General features: G+C 41.5%; 3 protein-coding genes across 4 annotated transcripts in view; 2 read left to right on the top strand and 1 right to left on the bottom strand.

Annotated features, from left to right (window-relative positions):
- The window catches only part of caska (calcium/calmodulin-dependent serine protein kinase a), a 112,853-nt gene that overhangs the window by 29,777 nt on the left and 58,588 nt on the right, over positions 1 to 24,488 (bottom strand). The window contains 7 exon segments of the mRNA XM_054614682.1: positions 1,778 to 1,899; positions 2,942 to 3,041; positions 3,227 to 3,310; positions 5,443 to 5,565; positions 6,611 to 6,786; positions 7,541 to 7,594; positions 7,597 to 7,642. Of these exon segments, the coding sequence (XP_054470657.1) occupies positions 1,778 to 1,899; positions 2,942 to 3,041; positions 3,227 to 3,310; positions 5,443 to 5,565; positions 6,611 to 6,786; positions 7,541 to 7,594; positions 7,597 to 7,642 (705 nt within the window).
- Positions 8,698 to 11,847, top strand: gpr34b (G protein-coupled receptor 34b). The gene is made up of 3 exons (XM_054614685.1): positions 8,698 to 9,076; positions 9,471 to 10,028; positions 10,355 to 11,847. The coding sequence occupies exons 2-3, from the start codon at positions 9,487 to 9,489 to the stop codon at positions 10,923 to 10,925; spliced, it is 1,113 nt and encodes a 370-aa protein (XP_054470660.1). The 5' UTR covers positions 8,698 to 9,076; positions 9,471 to 9,486; the 3' UTR covers positions 10,926 to 11,847.
- LOC129104151 (probable G-protein coupled receptor 82) lies at positions 13,725 to 17,307 on the top strand. Of its 2 annotated transcripts, none has more exons than XM_054614683.1 (4): positions 13,725 to 13,894; positions 14,560 to 15,389; positions 15,554 to 15,694; positions 15,800 to 17,307. In XM_054614683.1, the coding sequence occupies exons 1-4, from the start codon at positions 13,867 to 13,869 to the stop codon at positions 16,022 to 16,024; spliced, it is 1,224 nt and encodes a 407-aa protein (XP_054470658.1). In that variant the 5' UTR covers positions 13,725 to 13,866; the 3' UTR covers positions 16,025 to 17,307. The 2 variants fall into 2 exon arrangements, with proteins under 2 accessions (XP_054470658.1, XP_054470659.1); XM_054614684.1 differs by having other exon boundaries at positions 15,554 to 15,710; positions 15,800 to 15,926.

Consider the following 24,488-nt stretch of genomic DNA (forward strand, 5'->3'; position numbering starts at 1 on the left):
AGCAACCGGCCATCAGTCAAGTTTACTGCTTACACTCTGCAGCCGTTTATATTCAACACTCACACAAACACACACACAAACACACACAGAGAAATACGGGAGGAATTTAATGACACATTTAAAAAAACAACATGACCTTTTTCGATTGCCTCCAGAGCAATGAGAATCCTTGTGTGTGTGCAGGTGGAAGGGAGCCATTTATGCCTCATATTAAACAATGCAATCGCAAAGGCCACAGCACAATGCCAAGTCATAAACGCCGGTCGTATCCAGATCGCTAGACATTTTCCACAAGCTCGCAGCACGTTTAATATTCATCCTTAAGTGAGGCTTCAGACTGAAAATATTCCCGTTTTAAAACAGCACAGGTGGCTGCTTTGGTTTGGGGCGTGTTGTGTACGGTGCTTTGCGAAACAATCACGCTTGTAGGTCTGAACGGGATCTAAAGCCGGCCTGCGTATGTTTATAAAAAAAAAAGATTTACTTGAAAGACAGACAGCTTCCAGAGACGTGGATAGTTGATTACATTTGGTGGACTTGAAGTGTGACTGTTTACTCACAACAAAGTTGGAGTTCTGAACATGTAAAACAGAAAGATGGGAAGAGGGAAAGACGAGTAGCTCAGCTTTGGAGTGTGCACGCTGGATGGAATTTATTGCTGTAGAAAGTATATATATTTGAATATGTCAATCCAATGTTCAAGTGCTCCCCAGGAGACAACAACATGGCCAGTGAGCACAGAAGGATTTGGCAAAAAAAGTGGAATATAAATGGAGGGATACCGTGATTAGCAGACTCGAACCTTTCAAAACAGTAGGTTTTGAACACGCAGTACAGTCGTACAAATTTGAAGTGGAACTTTTATTTTGAAAGCCTTTTTAATCCCTGTTTTCTGTGCATAATTTTATATCGCAACACAACGAATGACATACTGTTGACATACTGCAAAATACAACAACTGTTATGAGCAGTTGAAGCTTCTGTGGTAGGCTATAACAATATAAGTACAATGCATGTGTATAAGAATAAAACGCTGTGAGTGAATATTTGTTATTTACATGAACCAGAACATATAGAGTTTATGACAAAGCAGTTTAATGTGTGCAGGAAGAGTTTGTGTTTACATTTTGCAGCCGCCTGATGTTGGATCCACATGGTTCTATAAAAGGTAACCATAATGAATCTATGAACATTGTCTAGAGTGAACTTTGTCGTTGTTGCTCGTAGAATACAGACACGCTGTGCTGAAACGGATCTCCATGTCTATTCTGAGCGAAACCTTAATGACCAGTTTCAATCATAAAACCAACACCTCGCCTTATTGCCTCACTTCCTCACTTCCTCACCTAAACAAAGTACACATCTCATCATGCTTCTCCTCCCAGTTTTGCGCCGCTGGATACAACTAAACCAAAGGGTCAAGTTAAGTTTATTTTAAAGACAAGAAACAAAGTGTAAACAGTACTGTTTTCCTTATTTTTGCTGTCTCCACTAAAAGCCAACAAACCAGTTAGTTATTCATTCAATTCCAACGAAACTTCGGTTGTTGTTACTGGAAACACAAAGCACACCACTTCCTGTTGCCGGAGAATTTCACTCGACGTAGGCTTTTTAAAGCTTTTATGAACCGCAAGACTTTTTTTTTTTTTTTTTTTTTTTTTTTTTTAATTCTGTTCCATTAGATACCAATAAAGTAGAGAAGCCATCATAATAAAGTCAAAATGAACGGCTCACAAAGGGGCGGATTTATTCCAGTGTGCTTCAGTGGGACACTTACATCGAGCAGTGTGTGTAGATGCTGGTCCTGGAAAACACTGTGAAGGAAATCTAGATCCTTTTCACTGCAGTCTGTCAAAGCGTGGATCTCCTCTAAACTGTCCAACACCTGAGAGACAGCCCCTGCAACACACACACACACACACACACACACACACACACACATACAAACACATACAAACACACACACATTAGAGCCATGGTCCATCAGTCACCTCCAGGCTCTTTGAATGCATTTTCTGTTTACTTAAAGATAGTAAAAAGCAGAAAGACAATCTAACAAACATTAATCAGTAACTGGCATCACAACACACAGAGAACTAGCGGATACCTACGTTCTGCTGCTAGTAGTCCTAGCAGGTGGGAAGCATTAATGGAAACAGACAAACAAATAAACAGATTGACAGTTTTGCAAATAAACCCAGATGTTAATATCAATGTTAAAAAACAGTTGGAAGCAAATAACAATACAATGAGAAGGATAAACGCATTCTGAGGTATTAATACTTTGCTTTTACAGAGTGACAACGTTTGCGTGATGATTAGGGCTTTAGTGGTTAGTTCATTTGTACAGGACAGTCACTGTACACGAGTCACTGTCCGATACAAGAAGCTGTGGTGTTGTGGGTAAATCGAAGCACGCAATAAGGAAACAAATTTCAAAAAGGAGAAACTCAGCCTTGAAGCGCTCTTTGCTCTTCTTTCAATGACAAAATACTCTCCAGTTCTGATACAATCGATGCTACTGCAGCATCTTCGCTAACCTCTTCGTGAGTTTGTTTGTTGTTTTTGTTTTGTCGTCTCTAATTTTTCTGTGATCTTGTGACATTGCAAGAATCCAGTTCCGGGCACGGTAAACACGTTTTTGTGCCGTTACACTTGCAGTACTGAGATAAAGTGTCAAACGATAGAGAAGATCACGAGGCTGCATTTCCTGTTTAAGCAATCATCAGAGTAATGTTTATGCTGTGAGTTGTCTTTCTGGATGTGGTGCATTGAAGAACAGCTAGAATAAAGTCAGCTTGTAGAAGTGAGAACTTCTCTCTGCAGAAAAAAGAAGAACTTCTCCCAGAGAATTAACCAGAAGAAGGAAATTAGAGGGAGGAAGTGTTTCATAGATGAACATATAACAAATGTAAGTCTTTGAGTGTTTGTCAATGCATACCTGAGGATGTGGGGTCTTCGGAGAAGTCGTGGAGTTCCTCGGGGGGGTCTCCATAGAAGGAATTAAACTTGTGACTGGACACTGCAGCCAGAACTGCCCCCTGAAACACAACCACATGTGTAACTGTGAAGACTTAGCTCATCATCTGACACTTTGTGATTGGGTTATGAAAACAAGCTGCGATTGATGCAAAATTTGTCAATGACTGCACATCGGGGTGTGTGTGTGTGTGTGTGTGTGTGTGTGTGTGTGTGTGTGTGTGTGTGTGTGTGTGTGAATGCAAACCTTCAGCTTCCTCCTGGAGTTGAACTTTCTCAGCTGTTCAACAGTCTCTGGCAGGTGGATCTTGTAGGCGTACCTGTCCCTCTCCTTGGAAATCCAACACAGAAAAGAACATTGCTCACACAAGTAAAGGCTTAAAGTGATGCTCTGCTGATATTACACACGGATATCAGTTCCCTAGTCATGAGGAGTTCAGGTGTGTTCAGCCTGTGAAAATAGTTATATACCGGTAACTGTATTTTGTGGCTCTGGAGAGAGCTTTGTCAAGTTTTGATGAATCCTTTCATTTTGGTCTTGGAGTTAAAAACTGGGGATGTTATATTGTAATTTACTAGTAAGGGAAGGTTTAATGAAAGCTGCTTTTGAATTGAATTATGGGAAATGTGGGGACCAGGCACTGAAAGTCAAGATATCTCAGCCTCTGCTGCATCATTTTTACCATTCTGTTTTTAATCTGTGTCTTATAAGTCACCCGAACTTCCTGAAAGTGCAATACTAAATTGTTTGAGTGCTCCTTTAAAAGAATTCCAGTTGATTTAGCTTTGTCTCCATATATCATTGTCATTATCAAAGTACAGGGAGTAGAGAGCTACATATAAATAAACTAGTAGTTTAACTACATTTTGCAGTAGCTTGCGGGTAGTGTACCTAGATCTAGGTTTAATTACTTTTTTGCCATTTTTGTGTAGTAAACTGCTAAACCTACCAACTATTTTAGGCCATAAAAGGAAAGAATTGATTTAACATTTTTATTTTACTACTGCTTCTCTACTGTAATTGAAATGTAATTGATCAGCTCGTGCCCTTTTTCTTTCAATGCATTCGTCAGGCAGCCTCCACCACACGCTTGACCTTTCACCTTCGTGTAGTGTCTGCATGTGCAAAAGGGCCGGTGTTGGTCAGTGCTAACACAGCAACAGCGTCATCTTGGAAAAAAAACCTCCGAATCTTAGCCTGAGGAAGAATCACCACGGCCATACTTAATGCATGACACTTTAGTTGTGAGTAATGCGAGCTGAGAGTAAAGTTTCTGAAGCTTTCAAAGTAACTTTCACAACATTGTGAAGGGATCAAAAAGAATTGATGCAGCAGAACCAGAGATATCGTCTTGTTTATTTCATGATCCACACATGCTTGATTCTTGTCAAAACCAGGCGCCTACATTACCCACAATGCAATAAGATATTTGGGTTGTTATGCTGGTAGTGGCTAATGATGTCCAAAGCTTCTAACCAGCATCAGAGGCAACAGAGGTCCGGTATGGTCACTTCTTTCATAATTTAACACTTTTGGTGGAGTATACAACTTGAAATTTCCACCCCCGTAATCTCTAAACAAGCAGGAAACCATGTATCTATTTCGGCTAAATGTACGCTGTAAAGCTGCGAGTTACGACTAAAATACAACCAACATGTTAAAGTATGTTTGCTCATTGAGACACTCCATTTAGAGACAAAATGATCAGATTGTGGCTCACAAGCTGCATGGCATTGCATCACAAGGCAATAAGCACGGTCACAAATACGCAAGTGGCACTGCAGCAATATTTAATAGGACGACAAATTAACCGTAATTCCTCTTTTTGGTGTGCAGCTTTCTGACCAATGAGTGTGAATGCTGTGTGTTAAGAGGTTCTGCTTTTAGATTCTTGTGGTATATAATTAAGCGGCGAGCAGCCAACAACAGACCTTGCAAACAGGAAGTTGATTTTTCTACAACTGAATAACTGCTTACAACTGTTGCATTGTAAGCAGGGATGCCCCTTAAAAATGTGAAGATTTGTGTCAGGCGGCTCCCCGAAGAATTTGGAGTCTCTCAGTTGAATTGTCATCTTTAAGTACCACTCCATCACTGTCCGAGGAAGACGACACAATAAAAGCTTCTGCTGACAACACATGACAAGCAGTAACACCGCTGTGCCGGCGCTCGCTGTCATTGTTTTCCTGTATGAAGAGCTGTGGCACCCGAGCGACAGATCATTACGTGATGGCTTTGGGCTACGTGGTTTCACTACGCTGCGCCGTCTCAGAAAACTTTCACAAAATGTCAAAACTTTGAATTCACCCACGCACCGAAGCAGAAAAACACGCCATGTTGCAGGCAGTCATATGATGGTAATCCAACTTGGAACCAAATTGTTGTACCGAATCCTCAAATCACGACTGACAGAGAAACAACATGGACGTGTTTATGAAGTGTTCGTGCACGCTCTGCTTTACCTTCAGCCAGGGGTGGTTCAGAGCCTCGTAGACGGTGATCCTCTCAGCAGGGTCCAGCATCAGCATGCGCCTCACCAGATCCTTGGCGCTCTCTGAGATTTGGCCCCATTGGCGTGGATTCATCTACACACAACGGATTGTAAACATGTCATTTCAGGAATGCACCACATTTTTTGTGGATTGGTCCTGTACCTCAAACATAAGTACCAAAGTCTTATCATCCACGTGAACCTGGCCCATGTGGTGCTTTTTCAGCTATGTGTACATTTAACTAACATTAAGAATGCTGTTCTAACTATAGAAAATGTTAGCTGCATTAATTATAGAGCCTGTAAATAAAAAAGGTATGACCACTATTTCACATATCAAATGGTGATAGCGGCTACTATAACTGTAGTCTCGGCCATCTTTTCTGTTAGTAATAATGGAGAAGCTGATATTTAGAACCACACAGCAATAATAATAATAACAACTTGGGGTTAGGTGTCTTGCTCAAGGACACCTCGGCATGTTGACTGTAGAGGGGTTCGAACCACCAACCTTGTGGTTACGGGACAAGCTCGTGTGTGCCACAGCTGCCCACAATGGGGTTAACCTTAACACAATTATTTAGTTCTCTTTATCTTTCTAAGTATTTATGAGCAAAACAACCAAAGATACAATGTACAATGAGAACAGGAGAAACACATTTGATATTCAGAGTTGGGAGCTCAATATTCCAAGGTGGCTAGCCCTCCTACTAACCTTGTACACACACCAGATACAAATTGATATGACATAAACGTCATAATCCATCTTTGTACAGGGAAACTGTGTAACTACAAATGTAGAAGATTAGTACTTAAAACCAGGATGTTTATGAACACAATGGGTGGTTTTGGGTTAAATGGTTTTTAAAGTTTGCCTTGTTTTCGCTTCCAAATAAGTTGGACAAATGTGGGAAGTTGTTTACAACTTATCATATCAATGTGCAAACATAAAACTAATGCTTTGCTGTAACTGAGCTGTGCAACATTATAGGAATAACATGCAAATCCAATTAAAGTGCGGGCTGTCCCTTTTTAAGGTGGGGTCTCTTGTGTTTAACGGGGTTAGGTAACCACACATTTAAAACCTCTTTTGCACTCAGAGACCGTGGAGGTTATTTTGAATGACCCTCTGCTCTGACCTTGTATTTGCCCTTGCAGATGGCCTCAAACAGGCGCTCCTTGGTGCCGTAGAAAGGCAGGCAGCCTGAGAGGAGGATGAAGAGGATGACTCCACAGCCCCACACGTCCACAGGTTTACCGTACGGCTCTCTCTTCACCACCTCCGGGGCCATGAAGTGGGGAGTTCCTACCCGACCTGGGGAGAGAGAGAAGTCATGTCATCAGTGTTTAACTCTAAAAGTATCTACACAAAATTAGAGACACAATTAGGCTAAATAGGACTTATTTATTCCTTATTAAGTGTTTTTGTGTGCAAATTGTGAAACAACTTGTTTCCTACTGTGATTGTATGGCTTAGACAAAAGAGGAAACTTACTGTGTGTTTGTCTCTTACGTCTAGTTAACAGCTGACTAACTAGACGTCCAGGTTCAAAACTAAAGCTTCATTTTACGATTTATTATGTGCAAAGTGAAGTGGACTTTGCTTTACAAACGCTCAGAATGTGTAGAAATTGTAGGATTTTGAAAGAATATATATATGTTATGTTGCTAAGAAATCAATACATACTGTATCTTCTTGGTGTTTTTTCATGTGTGTACTTGTTTTGCCAAAATTGTGATGACCAAAAAGAACAAATACTCTGCGGTGTGTGAATTTTAAGTACCGCTTGGCGATGTCTGCACTGTATTCTGATTGGTCATGAAAATAGCAAGCTGTTGCTTTGTCCCATCTGTGATTTGAGTACTCCATATGTTACTCTTTGTACTGATTTGAGTCATTAGGTAACATGGAAGTGCTGAAAGTACAGATCTACCTGTTGCATCCTGTTTTGAAAAATGAACAACAGCTAAAGTATCATTATAGCTAATTACGTTACACACATAGATTGGAGAAGTGTGACTTTAATGACTATTCATGTTTGTAGTATGTGTGGTTGTGTTTACTGTACCTCCTGCCACTAGTCCTGATTCTCCAAGCTGGATGGCAACTCCGAACCCCCCAACTTCACCGGAGCAGAGTTCTCTTTGGACGCCAGCAGCACACAGTGAGGCTGAGAACGAGAGGAGAGAAGAGAGAGTCAGTTATCTGATGCTAGTTTTTAGCTAATTAAAGAGAGACACCCTCCTATAAATAACAGAAATCGCATATGAAAGACACACCCGAACCCCCAAAACCATCACCCACCACGACCACACACAAGCAACCCGTACTGTAGGAGGATCAGAGCAGAAGAGTGATATACATTTGAGGTTTTGCTTCAGTATCTTACGCAGTCTGTCGGTTTGTTTTGTTACAATCTAGTAATTTCATAATCTTTTTTTCTGAAGAAGATGTTTCTCACATGACAAGACAAAATTTTGAAAAAAAGAAAATACAGTGAGAGCTCGAGGAGAAATGAATCAACTTCCAAATTCATTTTTAGTTAGAGGGGAAGATCTAAATATGCTGCGATGTCACGTGACTCCTTTACTTTCCCAGGAAACTCAACCGTGACTTTTCTCATTTGCATAAAGTTAAAGCAGCTTCTTACAACTTTCCACAATCTTTCTTGGTTTCGTTAGAGCTCATTTCAAGTAAAACATTTGATGGTTGCTTATGGTTTCTAACACATAATACATATGTATGCCTATCTGATATGTGTCTGTATGGCACACGCAAAGTTAGCTGTAAAAATGTCTCTGCTCAGACCCAACATTTCATAATATGATGGCATGATTAACATTCTAGAGCAGATGTGTGAGTCCTTTGACCCTTTGCCTACACATTTAGCTCCAGAGGTTGACAGCAGCTAATGTCTCCTGGGTGGCAATTTAAACTTGGCCCTTCTTTACTTTACTCTGAAAGCACTGCTTTAATTATTGTGAGGGCATACGGTGGTATTTTGGGAGCCTTTTTCTTTCCCAGTGGGCTACACTCAGCGGATACCTCCATATTATACTCGGAGCCCAAAGTGGAAAGCATATTGTGTACATACAATTGGAGCATGCTCCGCGATCCCACTGCTTGCTCTCATGTGTGTAATCAGAAGGTCCGCCCTAAGCCCTGCCCTGCTTTTCTCTCTATCTCAGCCCCATGTTCTGCAAAGTGGTAGCGAGGAAAGAGGGGGTTGACCACAGCTTTAAGTTTCTCTCCGTACAACATTACCACATTCTTCACTTCAGTACTTCTCTGTGTACTTTCGACAGCCCAGCTGGCGAAAGGACTCGCTTCTCACAGAGAGGAAACAGACTCTACGCAGCGCTGTTCTCATCTGAACTAAAGAGATTTGAGGACTGAAATGCAGCAGGGAGTTGAATGCAAAATGACAGAAGGAAGTGATCTTGAACTTTATGAAGGCAGCATATTTTACAGATTAAGCTCGAAGGATTAAACTGGAGTGACCGAGACGAAGAGAAAAGGACTGCAAAAAGCACAATTGATACTACTCTCAAGCAGAGTTTGTGTGCAAGAAGAGGAAATAGCAAATATTTATTTAATGGACTAGGTGAGTACTTTGACAAGTTCCACTTTGAAGGAATTACAACATTTCTTAGTTTGTTACACGGGCTGCAAGATTAGGGCTGCATGCTGTGAGCTCTTTTTCTTTTACTACTATTTAAGTAAAAAATAAATACAAGAACTCATAAGTTCTGCGCTTCTATTCATAGACGATATTGCGTCCTGTTCACCTGCACAGTTATCTTTGCTGTTGTGGTTTCCTGGTCAGATGGTGTTATATGTGACAGGATTAAGGCTGAGTTAGAGTTAATCCATACAGCAGGACCACACAAGCCTGCACTAATGAATCCAAAACTTTATCATGTGAAGCAAAAAAAAAAAACACTCACAAAACACTTAATCCAAAAATATTCCACGCTTCCTTTCATCCCATTTTGCAGGATCACAAAGACCACCATGACAAACAACATCTCCACCACGTCTGCCACAGGCACGTTCCAGACTGCAAACAGCCTCATAACGACTCAAACGACATGCGTGGATTATGAGGCAATGCAGACCTTGCTGGCGGTGTTCTACACTATAATCTTCATCCTGGGTCTAGTTGGGAACCTTCTGGCTCTGGTGGTTTTCTTCTGCGTTCAATCTAAGAAGAACTCCGTGCGGGTGTTTCTCATTAACATTGCTTCCGCAGACCTGCTGCTGGTGGTGTGTCTGCCGTTCAGGATACTCTACCACACTAAAGGCAACATCTGGAGCCTGAGTCCCACCTTGTGTAAAGTGGTGGGCAACCTCTTCTACATGAACATGTATATCAGTGTCACGCTGCTGGGGTTGCTCAGCGTGGACCGCTACCTGAAGATCCATCGAGGTGCCAGGGTGCAGTACAGACTGCAGTCCACAAGGTGGAGCACTGCCCTCTGTGCTGTCGTCTGGATTGTGGCCTTTGCTGTGACTTCGGCGCTCCTGATTTCAAAGAATCCCCCACAGTCGGACAGGTTGGTGACACCTGTAGGGCGGCCCCCTCTAAGACTAATCAGACGTTTTGGTTCTTGTCGACTGAGATTTCATTAGTCAAATCGTTTTTGAATGGTTATTCATGCTGAATGACTTATTTTCAAGAAATTTAAAGTGGTGCTTATGCATGATTCTTGGGAAAAAACTATTTTGGGTTATTAAATAAAATACTTATTGCCTGTGTTAGTCGACAATTGTTTTGGAGCTGAGGACAGCTCTTCTTATAATCAAACTCTGGTATCTATTTATTCAGTCCTACTGTTTTTGTTCCCCAGTTTGAGCTGACATTACATGTTGCTTTTTCCAGGTGTTTCCACTACAAGGTGCTCACTGAGGAGAAATGGAAAGCCTGCATCAACATCTGTCTGCTGGTTGTCTTCTGGCTCGTCTTCATCTCTCTGGTGATGTCCTACGGAAAGATCGCCCTCAAGCTTCTGAGAGCTTCGCGGGACAAACCGGAGCTGAGAAACGCCGCCAGCTACGCCCGGTCTGCCAGGAAGTCCTTCTTCATCCTCTTCGTCTTCACCTTCTGTTTCGTCCCCTATCACTTGGTCAGGGTGTTCTACATAAATACCCAGATCACAGAAACGTCGTGTTTCTGGCGTGGCGTGGCTGACAAGGCCAACGAGGTGGCTTTGCTGTTTTCGGCCTTCAACAGCTGCCTGGATCCTGTTATGTACTTCCTGTTATCCTCTGCGGTGAGGAAGGAGGTCCTGCGCTTGGTGGCCAACGTGTTTAGAGTGCAAGATATTGGTGGAGTCAGCGGGAGCAGCACCAGTGTTGAGCAGGACAGTAAGAACAGGACGGCTGACAGAGGACAGGCAAGCGTCAGCTTCAGCAGCCTTTTGAAGGAGAAGACAATGACTGAACCGAGCTAAGCTGAAATTTAAAGATATTCTGAAACAGTGAGTCTCCACCAAAGTAAACATGGCAGCAACCACACTGCTGAGGCACAAGAAAAGCAGCAGCGGTTGACTTCCGCTCTCCTCAACATGTACATCTATTTGCTGCTGTCGTCTGAGTTGACGATGGCTGAAATGATCCGCCTTGCAATGCAGGAACTAATCTTACAGGCGAATCATGTATCATACATCTCTTCATCTACAGCAAACAAATGTACCTGATATTTATAAAAAAACAAAAAAAAAGGTGGAGCAACAGCAGCTTCATCAGTTTGCTTATCCTGTCTGAGTGAAAATATTTATGATGTTAGCTCCCTAAACCTGTATACTGATTGTGTCAAGTTTGCTGAAAATCTGTAGTGTGTGCAGGTGGTAACATTAGCAGGATGCGATGAGGGCCGAGTTGCATCTTGTACTGTAGCTGTGTTTCTACAGTTTGAATATGTTTTAGTAGCTATTTAAGCAAGGTTGCAGGAAACCTAGGGCTCTGGTATGTATACATTTCTGGGCATTTACGTCAAAATGGACGAGGAGTCTTGCAAGACAACATGTTGACAGTGTGTCTACGAGGAACTCACCCATAGGAGTGAAGAACACGACCCAAGGCTGCACCAAAAAAACTGGACAAGATCGCAACAGAAACATACAGTGGACTCCGAGATAGCATGATACAGGATATCTGATGAATAAGGAAAATATTGCATGTTGCATGCCTTCACAAACAGACTACCTAATAATACTGTATTCTGCTGATATGCATAATGATGCAGCATATTGAGGTGATTTGCACCTAACTTTGTGAACAATGAATTGCTCAACTTTGTTTTAATGGAGAAAAACATGACTCTGCACGATTAAATACTGAGATTTCACGTACAATTAAAAACTAATAATTATATTCATGACGTATAATCTGTTGATTCTTTTTTTCCAAAAACAAAAAGATGAAAACAAAGCTCGAGTCTACAGCCATGCTTGTTATGCTCGGTTATGCTGTAAATGCTAACACTAGCATGGCAACATGGTCAAAACATCATCGCGGACATGTTGACGTGTAGCTGGTGTAATGTTTACCACGTTCACCATTTTAGTTTAGCGTGTTAGCAATCTAGCTAATTAGCATTCAACTCAAAGTACTTCTGAAGCTGATGGAAATGTCTGTAGTTTTTCAGGTATTTTGTAATAATACAAAGTATTGGACAAATCCGTTTTTTTGACCTGAAGGTGGCTCTAGAGTCATTTAGTTATTATTTAACTTTTTCTGGAGAACCAATGTGAAATCCATCAGGTAGATGTTTAACCTGTTTAAGCTGATTGTGGCGCCATAGGAAAAGTCAGGAGACCAACAAAATACATTCTGTTTTTGCGATGCTTATATGAATCGAATTTAATAGGAATCCATTGAAAAGTTCGATTATGTAATGATTGTCACTCTGGACATGAAGTGGAGGATGGACCACAGGTTCCATCCACAGAGCTGGTAGCATGCAAAAATGTTCCAACCAATTTCTCTGAGGTTCAAATCGATTTTCTTTGGTCAAAACTCAAAGATAGTAAAATTTACAATCCAGTAAAACAGAGAACAGCTGCTAACATCTGGAACCAGAGAACGTTTATAGTAATCTAAACTTGATTTATCTTGATAAATTACCTGATCAATCAATTATCAAAATTGTTTGACGATTGACTGAATGATCAATCATTTTAATCCAAGAAGAAACCCTGAACTTGATCAGGGACTTTTTTGTGTCATCAAGCAAAGGTAAATTATCATATTTACCACTGTATTAATGTAGCGTAACCAGTGATATCTGAACTACAGAGAGAGCAGCAACCACAATTATCAAATTGGGATCACCAAAACAAAAAAGGGATTTTTGATCTGCTTTCAATTTATTTATTCAAACCTGATATCAAGTACTGCTGAAATACAAACAATAAACCAATGCGTGACCCTGCAGACAATGAGAGCCATTTTTTCCGTCCAGACACTTGAATGAAAGAAGACGCAGAATACATCAAAGCCTGAACTTTCATGACAAATTATGATGATCACAAGCTTAGAGAGAAGCTTCTACGGAGATGAAAGTGTCGGGCTTTACCGATAGAAAACCACTCTTTTGTAAAGAGTCAGAGCTTTTTTTGATATGTAGAAAACATGTTCTCCTACTAAGGTCTTGGTCTAGACTTTGTGCTGTATTTACTTGTTTTCAAAGCATACACCACTATGGTCAGTCATGTTAATTCTTTAACTGAGAATTTAAATAGTTCAATGTGTCAATCAATATAGATGAGTTAGTGGGACAAATTTAACCACTTGACCACACATCACAGTCTCTTTGCTTCTCAGACAGAACTAGAGCAGCAGCGCCACCACAAGGCAGAATAAATCAACCGTCAGTGTTAAGATCACATCTATGTAGTTAAGACTAAAGGGGGAGGGTCTTAGAGTAAAAGGAGACATAGGTAGACTCTAAATTCAATAAGAGGAAAAAAACAGTATAGAAAAAGACAGATTTTACTACAATATTCAATATATGCATTATATTTGTAAAAAATCTAACCTTGAAGAAGAGGATTTCAAAATGTGTCCTTAACTGCTCCTATACTAATTAATGCAGTGCTCTTCTGTCAGCATGCACCACAGAGAACCTCGACTTCTTAGCCCACATTTTCTGTTCTCAAGCATGAACGGTAATTGAGGAAGTGGAAACAAATATAGCATATGAAACGCCAAACTAAACACACACACACACACACAAGAGACCAGCTTTGAAATGTGTATCGTTGACATCTAGGTGGTTAAGAAGAAGGAAGTTACAGAAAGGCTTTGCATCTAGCATGCTAGTAACTACAGCTGACCGGAATCTTTGAACTTTTTATTTGAAAGAGTTTTGCATGTTGTTGATGTCTTTGAATGATCCCAGTCAGAGCTCCTGTCAGTGGTACGTATGACTCAAACATGATCTGGATGCTTATTTGGAAATGTACTTTCATATGCTGAATGTTTATCATTTGTAATATCATTAATAGGAAACATAAAATAACATGAAATATTTGTTATGTTGGTAATCTTAACCCGTTAGTAGAGTTGAATGAACGTTAGGTGTTCAAACACAAAAATATTGCATAACACTACATCAAATTGTCACTTTCGCTGTAAGTGGTTCACACCTTCTATTACTGTAAACACAAATGTGGTTCAGCTCAAAAGACCATAGCAAAGGACTGACTAACAATGATTGGCAATCTGCTCTACGGACTGTGCGTTTCTTTACAATATTTAGAATAATATCACAAAAATGAAGAAGAAAATACATAAAAAAATGAGAAATATAAAAATTCTAAAATGCTGCGATATGTTGAAAGGTTTCTAGTTTCTGCTCATTTTTGTTGTTATGTGCAGAGTTACACAATAAATTAATTCATGCAATGACTTATTTTGAAAATGAATGTACAAGCTAAAAGTAACACCCATTCTTTACGTCAATCACGATCATATCACACCTAGATTAATAAAGCTGCTGAAGGAATAGTTTCTATAAGTTTCTGTATTGCCAAAAACAGATTTGTTTCTCCGTCCTCTCTCTTATTCCTCCCTTTCCTACAGATCAAATGGAGTACACGCCGTACACTTTTCCCCCGGGTAACGCCTCCATCTCCTCCTCCGTTCTCTCCCTCTGCCCCAGCGCCGCCACGCTCTTCTTCCTCCCCTCCGCCTACACGCTCCTCTTCCTCACCGCTCTCCCGGGCAACGTGCTGTCCTTGTGGGTGTTCCAGCGTTGCATCTCCACCGCCTCCCCCATCCACGTCTACCTGTCCCACCTGAGCATCTCCAACCTGATGCTGTCCGTCACCATGCCCTTCCTCGCGGCCTATTTTGCTCTCGGCTCAAGCTGGATGCAGAGCGGCTTCCTGTGTCAGCTGGTCCTGCACGGTATCACCCCGGTGTTCCACATCAACATCAACATAAGCATGACCATCCTCACTCTGGTGGCCCTCAGCCGCTTCGCCGCCATCATCCGGCACACCCACGCCTCCAGGCAGAGCGGCTGTGTGACGCTGCTGCCTCACGGCTTCTTCGCCCGTCTCACGAGGGCCTCCTTCGCCAGTAGAGTGTGCGCCGGCGTGTGGGTGGTGGCGGTCGGGGGCACGGTGCCGGTGACGGTTTACTACTCCGTGAAGGAAGCTGTGAGCGGCGAGGCGCCCGCTAAGGACGGATGTGTGGAGGTGTGCTACAACCCGGCGGTGGAGATAGGGGGCAGTTTTTCTGCAATGCTCGCCGTGCCTGTTATCACCCTGTTCTTCGTGTTTTACCTGCTGGTGCTGATCTCCTACATGACCGTGTTGAGGCATATCAAACGCTCACGCCGCAGCACAAAGGTCACAACCTCCCAGAGGCTGCTGGGTAGGGTGCTCCGCAACATCGTGGTCATCCAGGTGGATACGAGTTTTATCACTTTCTAAAATACCACCTTTAAAGTATGTTTGTTGCATTTATAACCACAACAAATTCCCATCGCATGGGTCAAACATGAATCTATATCATAAAACCACTGTAATCCATATTTAACTTCAATCTGTTTTTAACCAACTCCTCTCAGGTTGTTCTTTCAGTTTGTCTGCTGCCGCACCACATCTTCAAACCCATCTTTCTTTCTTTGATAATCAACCAACGTCTGCAGATGTATTCACCTGGCCCCGACATCTGCAACTCCTGTCATCCACTCTCAACCTTCGTCGAGGTGACTGAATATCACCGTAATGCAAATAAATGCTATTCTTTACTATTTTACTGAGATTATAGGGCAAACAGTGTGATGATGAGTTTCTCTCTCCTCTTCCTCCAGCTGAAGAACTGCCTGCTGCTTCTGGCTGCACTGAGAGGTTCAACTGACCCTCTGATGTACTTCCTGTTAGACAAGACCTTCCGCCATAAAACCCTCAGACTTTTAGGGTGGAACCAGAGCAGCCCGGGAGGCCAACAGAGGTCTTCGGTTATTGGAAGTGACAATCAGAGTGCTGGACAAATGGAGGATGGAACTGTGGATTCAACTCAAAGAAGTGCTTTGTAGTTCTTTCGAATGAAGTCTGACATTTAAAACCTATAAAGTGATGGCGTCCTGGTGATCTAGAGGTCAATATATAAATATATAAATTGCAATGTCTCATCTAGCTATGTCACAAAACCAAGTGTTATGGTCTGTGGGGATAAAAAAAAGTCTCATTTTCAAATGTACAAGGAAATGTTTGTTGAGCGCCCGTCATGTGCAACAACAGGATATAAATATTTGATATCAATGTGTCATCGACCTTGTTCAGTAATTGCGTTTAAATTATTGAAGAGGGATTACAGAATGTGCACTGGTGTTTGTGAAGAAGGTGTTTTGAGACTGTATTGGGAGGGATTTTTTTTTTAAAGAAAACGATGTTCTGTGAAGTGTGGCCCCTGCAGATGCGTGTTGCCCGAGGGGCCCGGGCTTTTCAGACTGAAGAAGACAGCAGAGAGAATCAGACTCATACACACAAATACAGAGGCCAGAGGAAAAACACACAGCACGTATAAAAAGAAATGGAGCCAGGAGAATCCACACGGAGAGAATAATGATGAGTGATGAGCTACGAGCATCAGTCCGTAGTAATACACTGTCGCTGGAGGGATACTATACTGGAAAAAGTCTCATCTTTGTGTATGAAATATATTAAAAAATCTATATATATATATAAAAAAAAAAAAAAAAGAGTACGGACACCTTTTTTTGCATATTGAAGCATTTACATCAACGTAGCAAACAACAAGTTGTGATAAATTCTTCAGTGTGTCTTTAATAATAATGATAGTTCAATAAATGAATCAGGAATGTTGATTGTTGTATTATAGATGGCTCAACCTACTGAAAATAAAAATAATTTTAAAACGACAACGATCATGACAGCTGGTTAGTAAAAGGAAGCTGATGAGAGAGATTGTGGTCACTCAAACATGATTTATAAAAAGTGAGGGAGACTTTATCTGAACGATCTCAGTAGTATAACACCATTCTTTTGAAAAAAAACCTTGAGAACACATTTCATTGCTTGTGTGAAACTCTTTACAGCCCTTCAGATGCGAAACATTTGCTATGCGGTTATTAAAAAAAAAAGTCTCTTCAGTGAAAAGGCAGCATGGGCAGGTCTAATTTTAGTCAGTCTCACTTACCCTTGCCCAAAGTAACACGTTGAAGCTTAACTGAATGCATTTTATCACTCATTTACCGAGACCAATTTCTCACTGAATGGTTGGGACTGTTATTTTAATAATTCCCCCAATTGTTCAGCTTCATTACAGATACCAGCAGCCCGTATCAGACTCTGTGTATTTGGTGCATGTATATATGTGTGTGTGTTTGTGTGCATTCTTGCATTCATTTGTTGTTGTGAGAAAAGCAAGTCTCCCCAGAGACGACATTAGTTCCAGTGGTTGTCCTTTGTTGTCAAAGAGGCATGCACACAATAGCTGATTATTGTTTGTGCGTGTTCAGATGTGTAACAGTCTACAAATGAAGAGTTCTTCGGACAGTGAGCAGGATACCGTCTTTATGTTGTCCTGTGGAGTTTGTTTCTCTCTCGACACACACACACACACACACATCATGTAAGACTTTGGAAGGATTTCCCGTTTGAGATGCGTGTAAAATAAAAATAAGCTCAACTCAACACTCTTATCGGAGGCTACCATTTACATTACGGGTCCACAATTCTTTATTCTCACATTTCATTGTTTGCAAGGTGTTGCACCAAGTGTAGGTTTAGACATAGCTTAGCGTGAGTGTAGTCTGGGCGTAGAAAAAACCAGCTGTTAGGCTGAATTCACACCAGAGAGAGACCTCTGGGACTGAAAACACAGAAGTGGAAAATGACTCTACTTATCACTTGATGTATTCCCTCAGTAAACATTGTAAACATCAATCTCTAGTTTCAAGTCTTCTTTAATACAACATGATGTTCATTTAGTAAATGATGGTCCCAACTTGGGTAAATTAGACCATAAAGCAGGGTAGGCTTTTGGGGCGGGGCTAGCTATGTTTTGTCCAACTGTGTGCATGTACTGCATATAGAATTATTAATTTCACAGGACAGAAATCACATATACAGTTGTTAAAAAGAGATGTGTGGTATTGGAAAATCTCCAATGACAAAAGCACAATATGAGGAAGGAGACAACAAGCTGCCTCTGTCTCTTTGTCACTTCGACAGTTGGACAACAACTCCGCAAAAACAAGACCAGCTACGATTACAATAATTACAAAAACAAAAACTGCCGCGAAGGTGACGAGCGCTGTGGTACACAAAGGTGTCATTTTGGCATCAAACCTGGACAGCTGAGACACATTTCAAACCGGCAGTATGTGAATAAGTGTATTCAGATACGAGTGTGCCACATGAATATTACCAGCTCGTGTGTGTGTGTGTGTAAGTGTGAAAACCTCAATGTCATAATTTCATGGTCGGCACCTTAAGGCCCATTGAATGCCATTCAATAAGCTATTAGCTCTTCCATGCAACCACACATCATCACACAAACAGCACTAACAAGGCAGCTAATAGTCCTCTGTGTGTCTCACAAAGAGGTCCGAGTGGACCACAGGGCCATTTTACCTTGTGAAAACAGCTGACATTCAAGTATTCAGAGGGGAAATGAGTCTGGTCTCCATCTCTTTCACTTGTACCTATTCATATGGAGAATGTGGCATTTGTTGTGCAGAGGGACTGACAGGGGAGCACAAAATCATTCTGTTCTGTCTGTTTCCCACCAGTATAAAGTATAAAGGACTAGAGAGGATATTCACTCAGCTAGTCCCAAAGTACCTACAGTGAATAAGATCTGATGGCGTGGGTGTGTTGACACATGCTGAACGTGGATTATTGATTGAAGACGAAACAGTTTAAGGTCCGAAATTCAAAATTCAGAGCATATTTATGATTGAAGGATTGACTCCACACGGCTCTCAACATGGTGACGACTTGGTGGGGCAACTCAGAATTTGTTTGCGTGCGCAATGACTGTAATGTAATGTAATGTAATGCAATCACGTGACTATCACAAATAGTTCACTGATAAAAGCACAGTTAACACGTCTAGGGATTTAAACAAAGAAGGCCATTTTGTTTTAAGATGCTTTAGAAACAGGACGTCTTAAAAATACTTATGAGTAAATATTTTACAGCCTAATCAAATTGTTCACAGGATATTCAACCTTTGTTTCTTTATAATGTATGTACTGGAATACTTTCTTTACGGGGCTTGTACAAAGGCAATAAAGAAGTTATAGATAATTACAGAAAAGAGAATATAAACAAAGCCTTAAGAGTGCATTCAGTCCTCAAGACTCAAGGTCAGCTGTTAAGTGATGATAAGATAAGATAAGATAATCCTTTATTAGTCCCGCAGCGGGGAAATTTGCAGCAGCGGGGAAATTTGCAAGTGAAGTGTTGGTTTAAACATAGCTTAGCGTGAACGTAGTCTGGGTGTATAAAAAAAAAAACAGCTGTTAGGCTGAATTCACACCAGAGAGGCAACCTCCGGGTCTGAAAAGTGAAGCCTATACAGAAGTGTCTTTAACTTGCATTATTTCTAATGACCAGCAAAATGGACTCTACTTCTCTCTTGATTTATTCCCTCAGTAAACATTGTAAACATCAATCTCTAGTTTCAAGTCTTCTTTAATACAACATGATGTTCATTTAGTAAATGATGGTCCCAACTTGGGTAAATTAGACCATAAAGCAGGGTAGGCTTTTGGGGCGGGGCTAGCTATGTTTTGTCCAACTGTGTGCATGTACTGCATATAGAATTATTAATTTCACAGGACAGAAATCACATATACAGTTGTTAAAAAGAGATGTGTGGTATTGGAAAATCTCCAATGACAAAAGCACAATATGAGGAAGGAGACAACAAGCTGCCTCTGTCTCTTTGTCACATCGACAGTTGGACAACAACTCCGCAAAAGTCATGGAAAATAAGTGTGAGAGATTTTTTGTAAAAAACTGAGTCAAACTCATTTGACAGGATGAATTGCTGTAAACCAATCACACATATATAGCATGCCTACTTCATTAAGTACAAGTGACAGCTTCAACTGGACAGGCGGTGCAATGAGCCATTAAATGTCATGAAAAAAAGAGCAGGAGGCCACAGCAGGAAACAGAAAGGTGAGGTGTTCTGGTAAAAAAACACTCTTATCATACTCTTAGTTGTTTGGAAGTGTGGAGAGCTCCAGTGAAGTCATTTCATAATGCATATTTTAGTAACATTACAAAGCATTGGCAGCTGCACACTTTAACCACAGCTTACAGAGAAGTTCTCTTTTCACATGATAAGCAGAAACGCCACTGGAAGGCATTAACATTGGTGCAAAGTTTGAGCGTTCCTGCAGAGACTCTATGTTATATTCTAGGAAGCCGAACTATAAAATTCAAAGAAGTAACGCCTGCTGTTTATTTTGCGACAGGAGATCCTTTCACCTTAGTATACCTGGAGAAAATAGAAATACTATTGATGTATGTTAAGGCGTGGCTCTGCGCCGGCGTGGCTCTCTATTAATTTATGTCGACATCAGAAGTTCCGCCGTGTTCACGGGTTCCTCGGGTTCCTCGGGTTGCTCAACACAACATCAGGATCTGCGCTTTGCAGATCAAACGTGCAGGGCACAAACACTGGATGTGTGAGCGGGGAGGGAAAGTTCACTGGTGCTCAAACTTGAGCGTTGAAAACTGAGCCGGGTAAAGTCATTCTATCAGTTTTTCTATAAGCTGCAATTTGCATGAACGCCCGTCTGCGGCAACGAGAGGGCCAAAGGCAAACACACAGGAATAGACACACAAACAGAGCTGGAGGTCTGCGGTGAAGTGGGGAGGAAGATAAATACCGAGACATCATGATTTAAATGAATTCGGTGACTTTCATGCATGGAATGACGTGGCACGCTCGAGCTGATCCATATTCAACATGGACAGCCGTGTTCCCTCCACCATGGAGGTCATGTTCCCTGTTCGGTTGGTTGTTTGTTAGCTTGTCTGTTTGATCAGCAGGATAACGGAAAAAACAACCGACCCGATTTTCATAAAACATGGTGGAAGGGTGTCACACGGGCTGAGGAAGAACCCGTTAAATTTTGAAGCAAATTCAAATCACGGGGGCCGATATACATATTATTTTCAGACGGCCTTGGCGGAAGTCTGCGCCCCTCGAGTGCCCTTCTAGATGAGGAGAGATAATGCACTGCATGTGTGTGCGTGCGTGCGTGCGTGCGTGCATGTCCTGTTGTAAAGGGCGTGAATCTGGGACAGTACATCTGATAAACACAGATAGGAGATCACACAGTCACTGTTAGATGGTGATAGAAGAAGTGAACCAATGTCAAAGCTGCATTTGTACAATTATTCATGCTCTATTTATTCCTAAAGTTTACTGTACATTACACAAAACTAGAGAGCGAATTCAATCCAGACTACGAGCATATTTCAAATCCACTCCCTCTCGATCTAACCAACGAAGAAATATTAGTGAAACAAATGATTTGATGTAAAACTGGCACGAGGGCCCAGAACCAGGACTGAGCGTAGCAGACTGTCTGAGCCCTGCCACAGTCAAATGAGAGATTTTCTGAAGGGAATTTGGTGCTCACTTACATGACAAAGTCTAACTAACATTTCAGTATTTTTTTCCACATCTGGATGCATCTCAAAGTCCTCATAACTGAAAGAAAAAAGTCCCTAAAGACTTCCTCTCCAGACGTTATTTCTCTGATGGAGGAATAACTTAAATGTTGAAGGAGCTTTTTTTCGTTCCATAAATATAAAATACTACCATGCCTTTCTGCTAAAGAGTCCCAGCAGCATCCTCCACATGTCAACCAATATCGCCCCGTGGGCACAATGCTGTAGTCTTTGCCGGCAGGAAGTCGATTAATAATTTGACTTCCTGTCAGAGATTGTGGCAGGCATTGTTTGTGTATAAGTGTGTGTGTGTGTGTGTGTGTGTGTGTGTGTGTGTGTGTGTGTGTGTGTGTGTGTGTGTGTGTGTGTGTGTGTGTGTGTGTGTGTGTGTGTGTGTGTGTGGGCACTGACTCAGATTGAAAAATAACACTTCCTCCTGGTACATTTCTTTTTTTCTGCTCCCCAGAGGTGTAGGAAGCCTTTCGGCCACACATCCTCTCCACATATCTCTCATGTCTCAGAAAGTTGTAAACCATCACTACCAGTAGGTTTCAGGTGCGTTATACCTGACAGAGGATGCATTAGTTTAACCATTTCGAGGTCATTTGACAAGTATTTAGCCCCGTTACTGTCGTTCTTGGCGGGTTTCCTTATATGGTAAAAAAAATTATCAGTCAATTGATTAGTCAGTTGGATGACATATTCCAGACTAAAATACCATGCCTTTCTGCTAAAGAGTCCCAGCAGCATCCTCCACCCTTTACCGGCAGGAAGTCGATTAACAATGTGACTAATCGGGGATTCTTTCAAAGAACAATAATACAGAAATTCAAATGTATGTTAATTAAAGAGAAATTTAGGACAAATGTCTTAAAGGTTGTTTCTCCACATCTTGTTTTGGACTTGGAGGTTTTAAAACACGACAAGCTTCATATCTTCTTCATGAGACGTAAAACAATCATGCTGCACGAGAGTGTAGATTTGACCCGACTAACAATCTGATATACTGTATGTGAGGCCGGTGGCTGATTGATTGATTGATGCATGTCTAGTTTTGATTTGTGTGAAGGTGCTGTAATGTGTTTTAATTATGTTGGAATTGCACCAGGCAAATAAGTGAATGGAACTAAAGGAAACAGGAGCTGTACGGAACTAAAACAAAAGAGTTATTACTCTAATAACCAGGAAATGCATTGAAACACACACACACACACACACACACACACACACACACACACACACACACACACACACACACACACACACACACACACACACACACACACACACACACACACACACACACACACACACACACACACACACACACACACACACACACACAGTGCAGCTATAAACAGGCTGTATCATCTCACGTCCCGCTGAACTTGCCGGCTGGCTATCTCTCACACATAAACAATGAGCCTGAGTGTAAGCCAGTGATTCAGCAGAGATCCGGTGTGGGAGACGGAGAGATAGGACCGTGTAGGTTAGGATGACTAATACCTGAGCACAAAGCCGAGGGCGGAGACAGTGAACCCACGAGCCGGGAGCTGACGGAGGCCATAGAACACGCGTAATGAGTCTCTTGGAAAAGGCAATATAAAACACACATAAAAATAAAAGTGCTGCATTTGAGATCTGTGAATATCACATAAAAAGCAGTTAAACTCACAACTGGGGAGCCCGCCGAGGGAAATGTGGTTTGTTTTTTTTGCGCCGCTCGTTTGTGAACGCAGAGAGTGTGACGGAGGAGACGAGAGAAGGCGCTTTGAATGCAAAGACTTAGTTTTTTTTTTAAATATTTTTTATTCTCTCTCCTGGAACCAGGCTGGCTCTTCTCATTGTAAGGAGTTGGTTACAACTGGCTGATGCGATAGCTACCTGCAGCCTGCGGCACACACTAGAATACAAATACTGAAATGCAATCACACAACTGACACACCGACGCAAGCAAATGCATTAACCTTTCCACGCAGATGCAAACGTGTAGGGAGAAGCAGTATAATGCATCACGTGTGTTATTTCTGCAGCGGAAATATATAAAGAAATCTCGTACGTGACATGTGAATTTCACGCATTGTAGTCTATAGGCTGGCTGTCAGTTCACTGCCTCCCCGTTGGTTCCCACACAGCAGGCTGCAGACACGGCTTCATCAGAACACTCACAGTACTTAGTCGTCTTACTGTGTATGAATGACACCTGAATTAAAAGTGTTTTATACATCACTAATACCAGGGTTGTTTTGAAGAGGCTTGATTTGTCGCTGATCATTCCCATGATACTATAATATGGAGTGAGCTGATGAAGGTAAAGAAATATGTCTGCTTTTTCTCCCAAAACTGGCAAAAGATGAGTCAATCAGTCTTAAATCTACCATACATGCTAATAGAAATGAAATAGTTTCTGGATCCTACACAGAGCACAGAAGGCCGTAGGAACAATGGTTTTTTTTTTGGTACACATAACTTCACTAGGACTAAACTCTTGGGTTCACAGTTTCAGGTTTGGGATCGGTTCTACAGGGGACAACAGGCGCCACCTGCAGGAGGACTAAGCTTCAGCAGCAGATCAGACCTGCAGATGCAGACATAATGATGTAGCAACCTACAAGCAAAGAAAGTTATAGCCGCTGCAATTTCAACATTTAAACCGCAGCAGGCGACGAGGGTTCAAAGTTTATTTTTCTTTGTACAGCTGCTGTTTTTTTGTTTGTGTTTCAGAGGTTTTAATTAGTATCCAAACAGAGTCCTTCTGGGTACATAAATTAAAAGAAAGATACAATGTTTTTGAGATTTTGCTTTTGAGATTCTACCATCAATTATCCAAACATAATA

The sequence above is a fragment of the Anoplopoma fimbria genome, chromosome 16, assembly GCF_027596085.1.
Source record: "Anoplopoma fimbria isolate UVic2021 breed Golden Eagle Sablefish chromosome 16, Afim_UVic_2022, whole genome shotgun sequence".
In the NCBI taxonomy this organism is placed as follows: Eukaryota; Metazoa; Chordata; class Actinopteri; order Perciformes; family Anoplopomatidae; genus Anoplopoma; species Anoplopoma fimbria.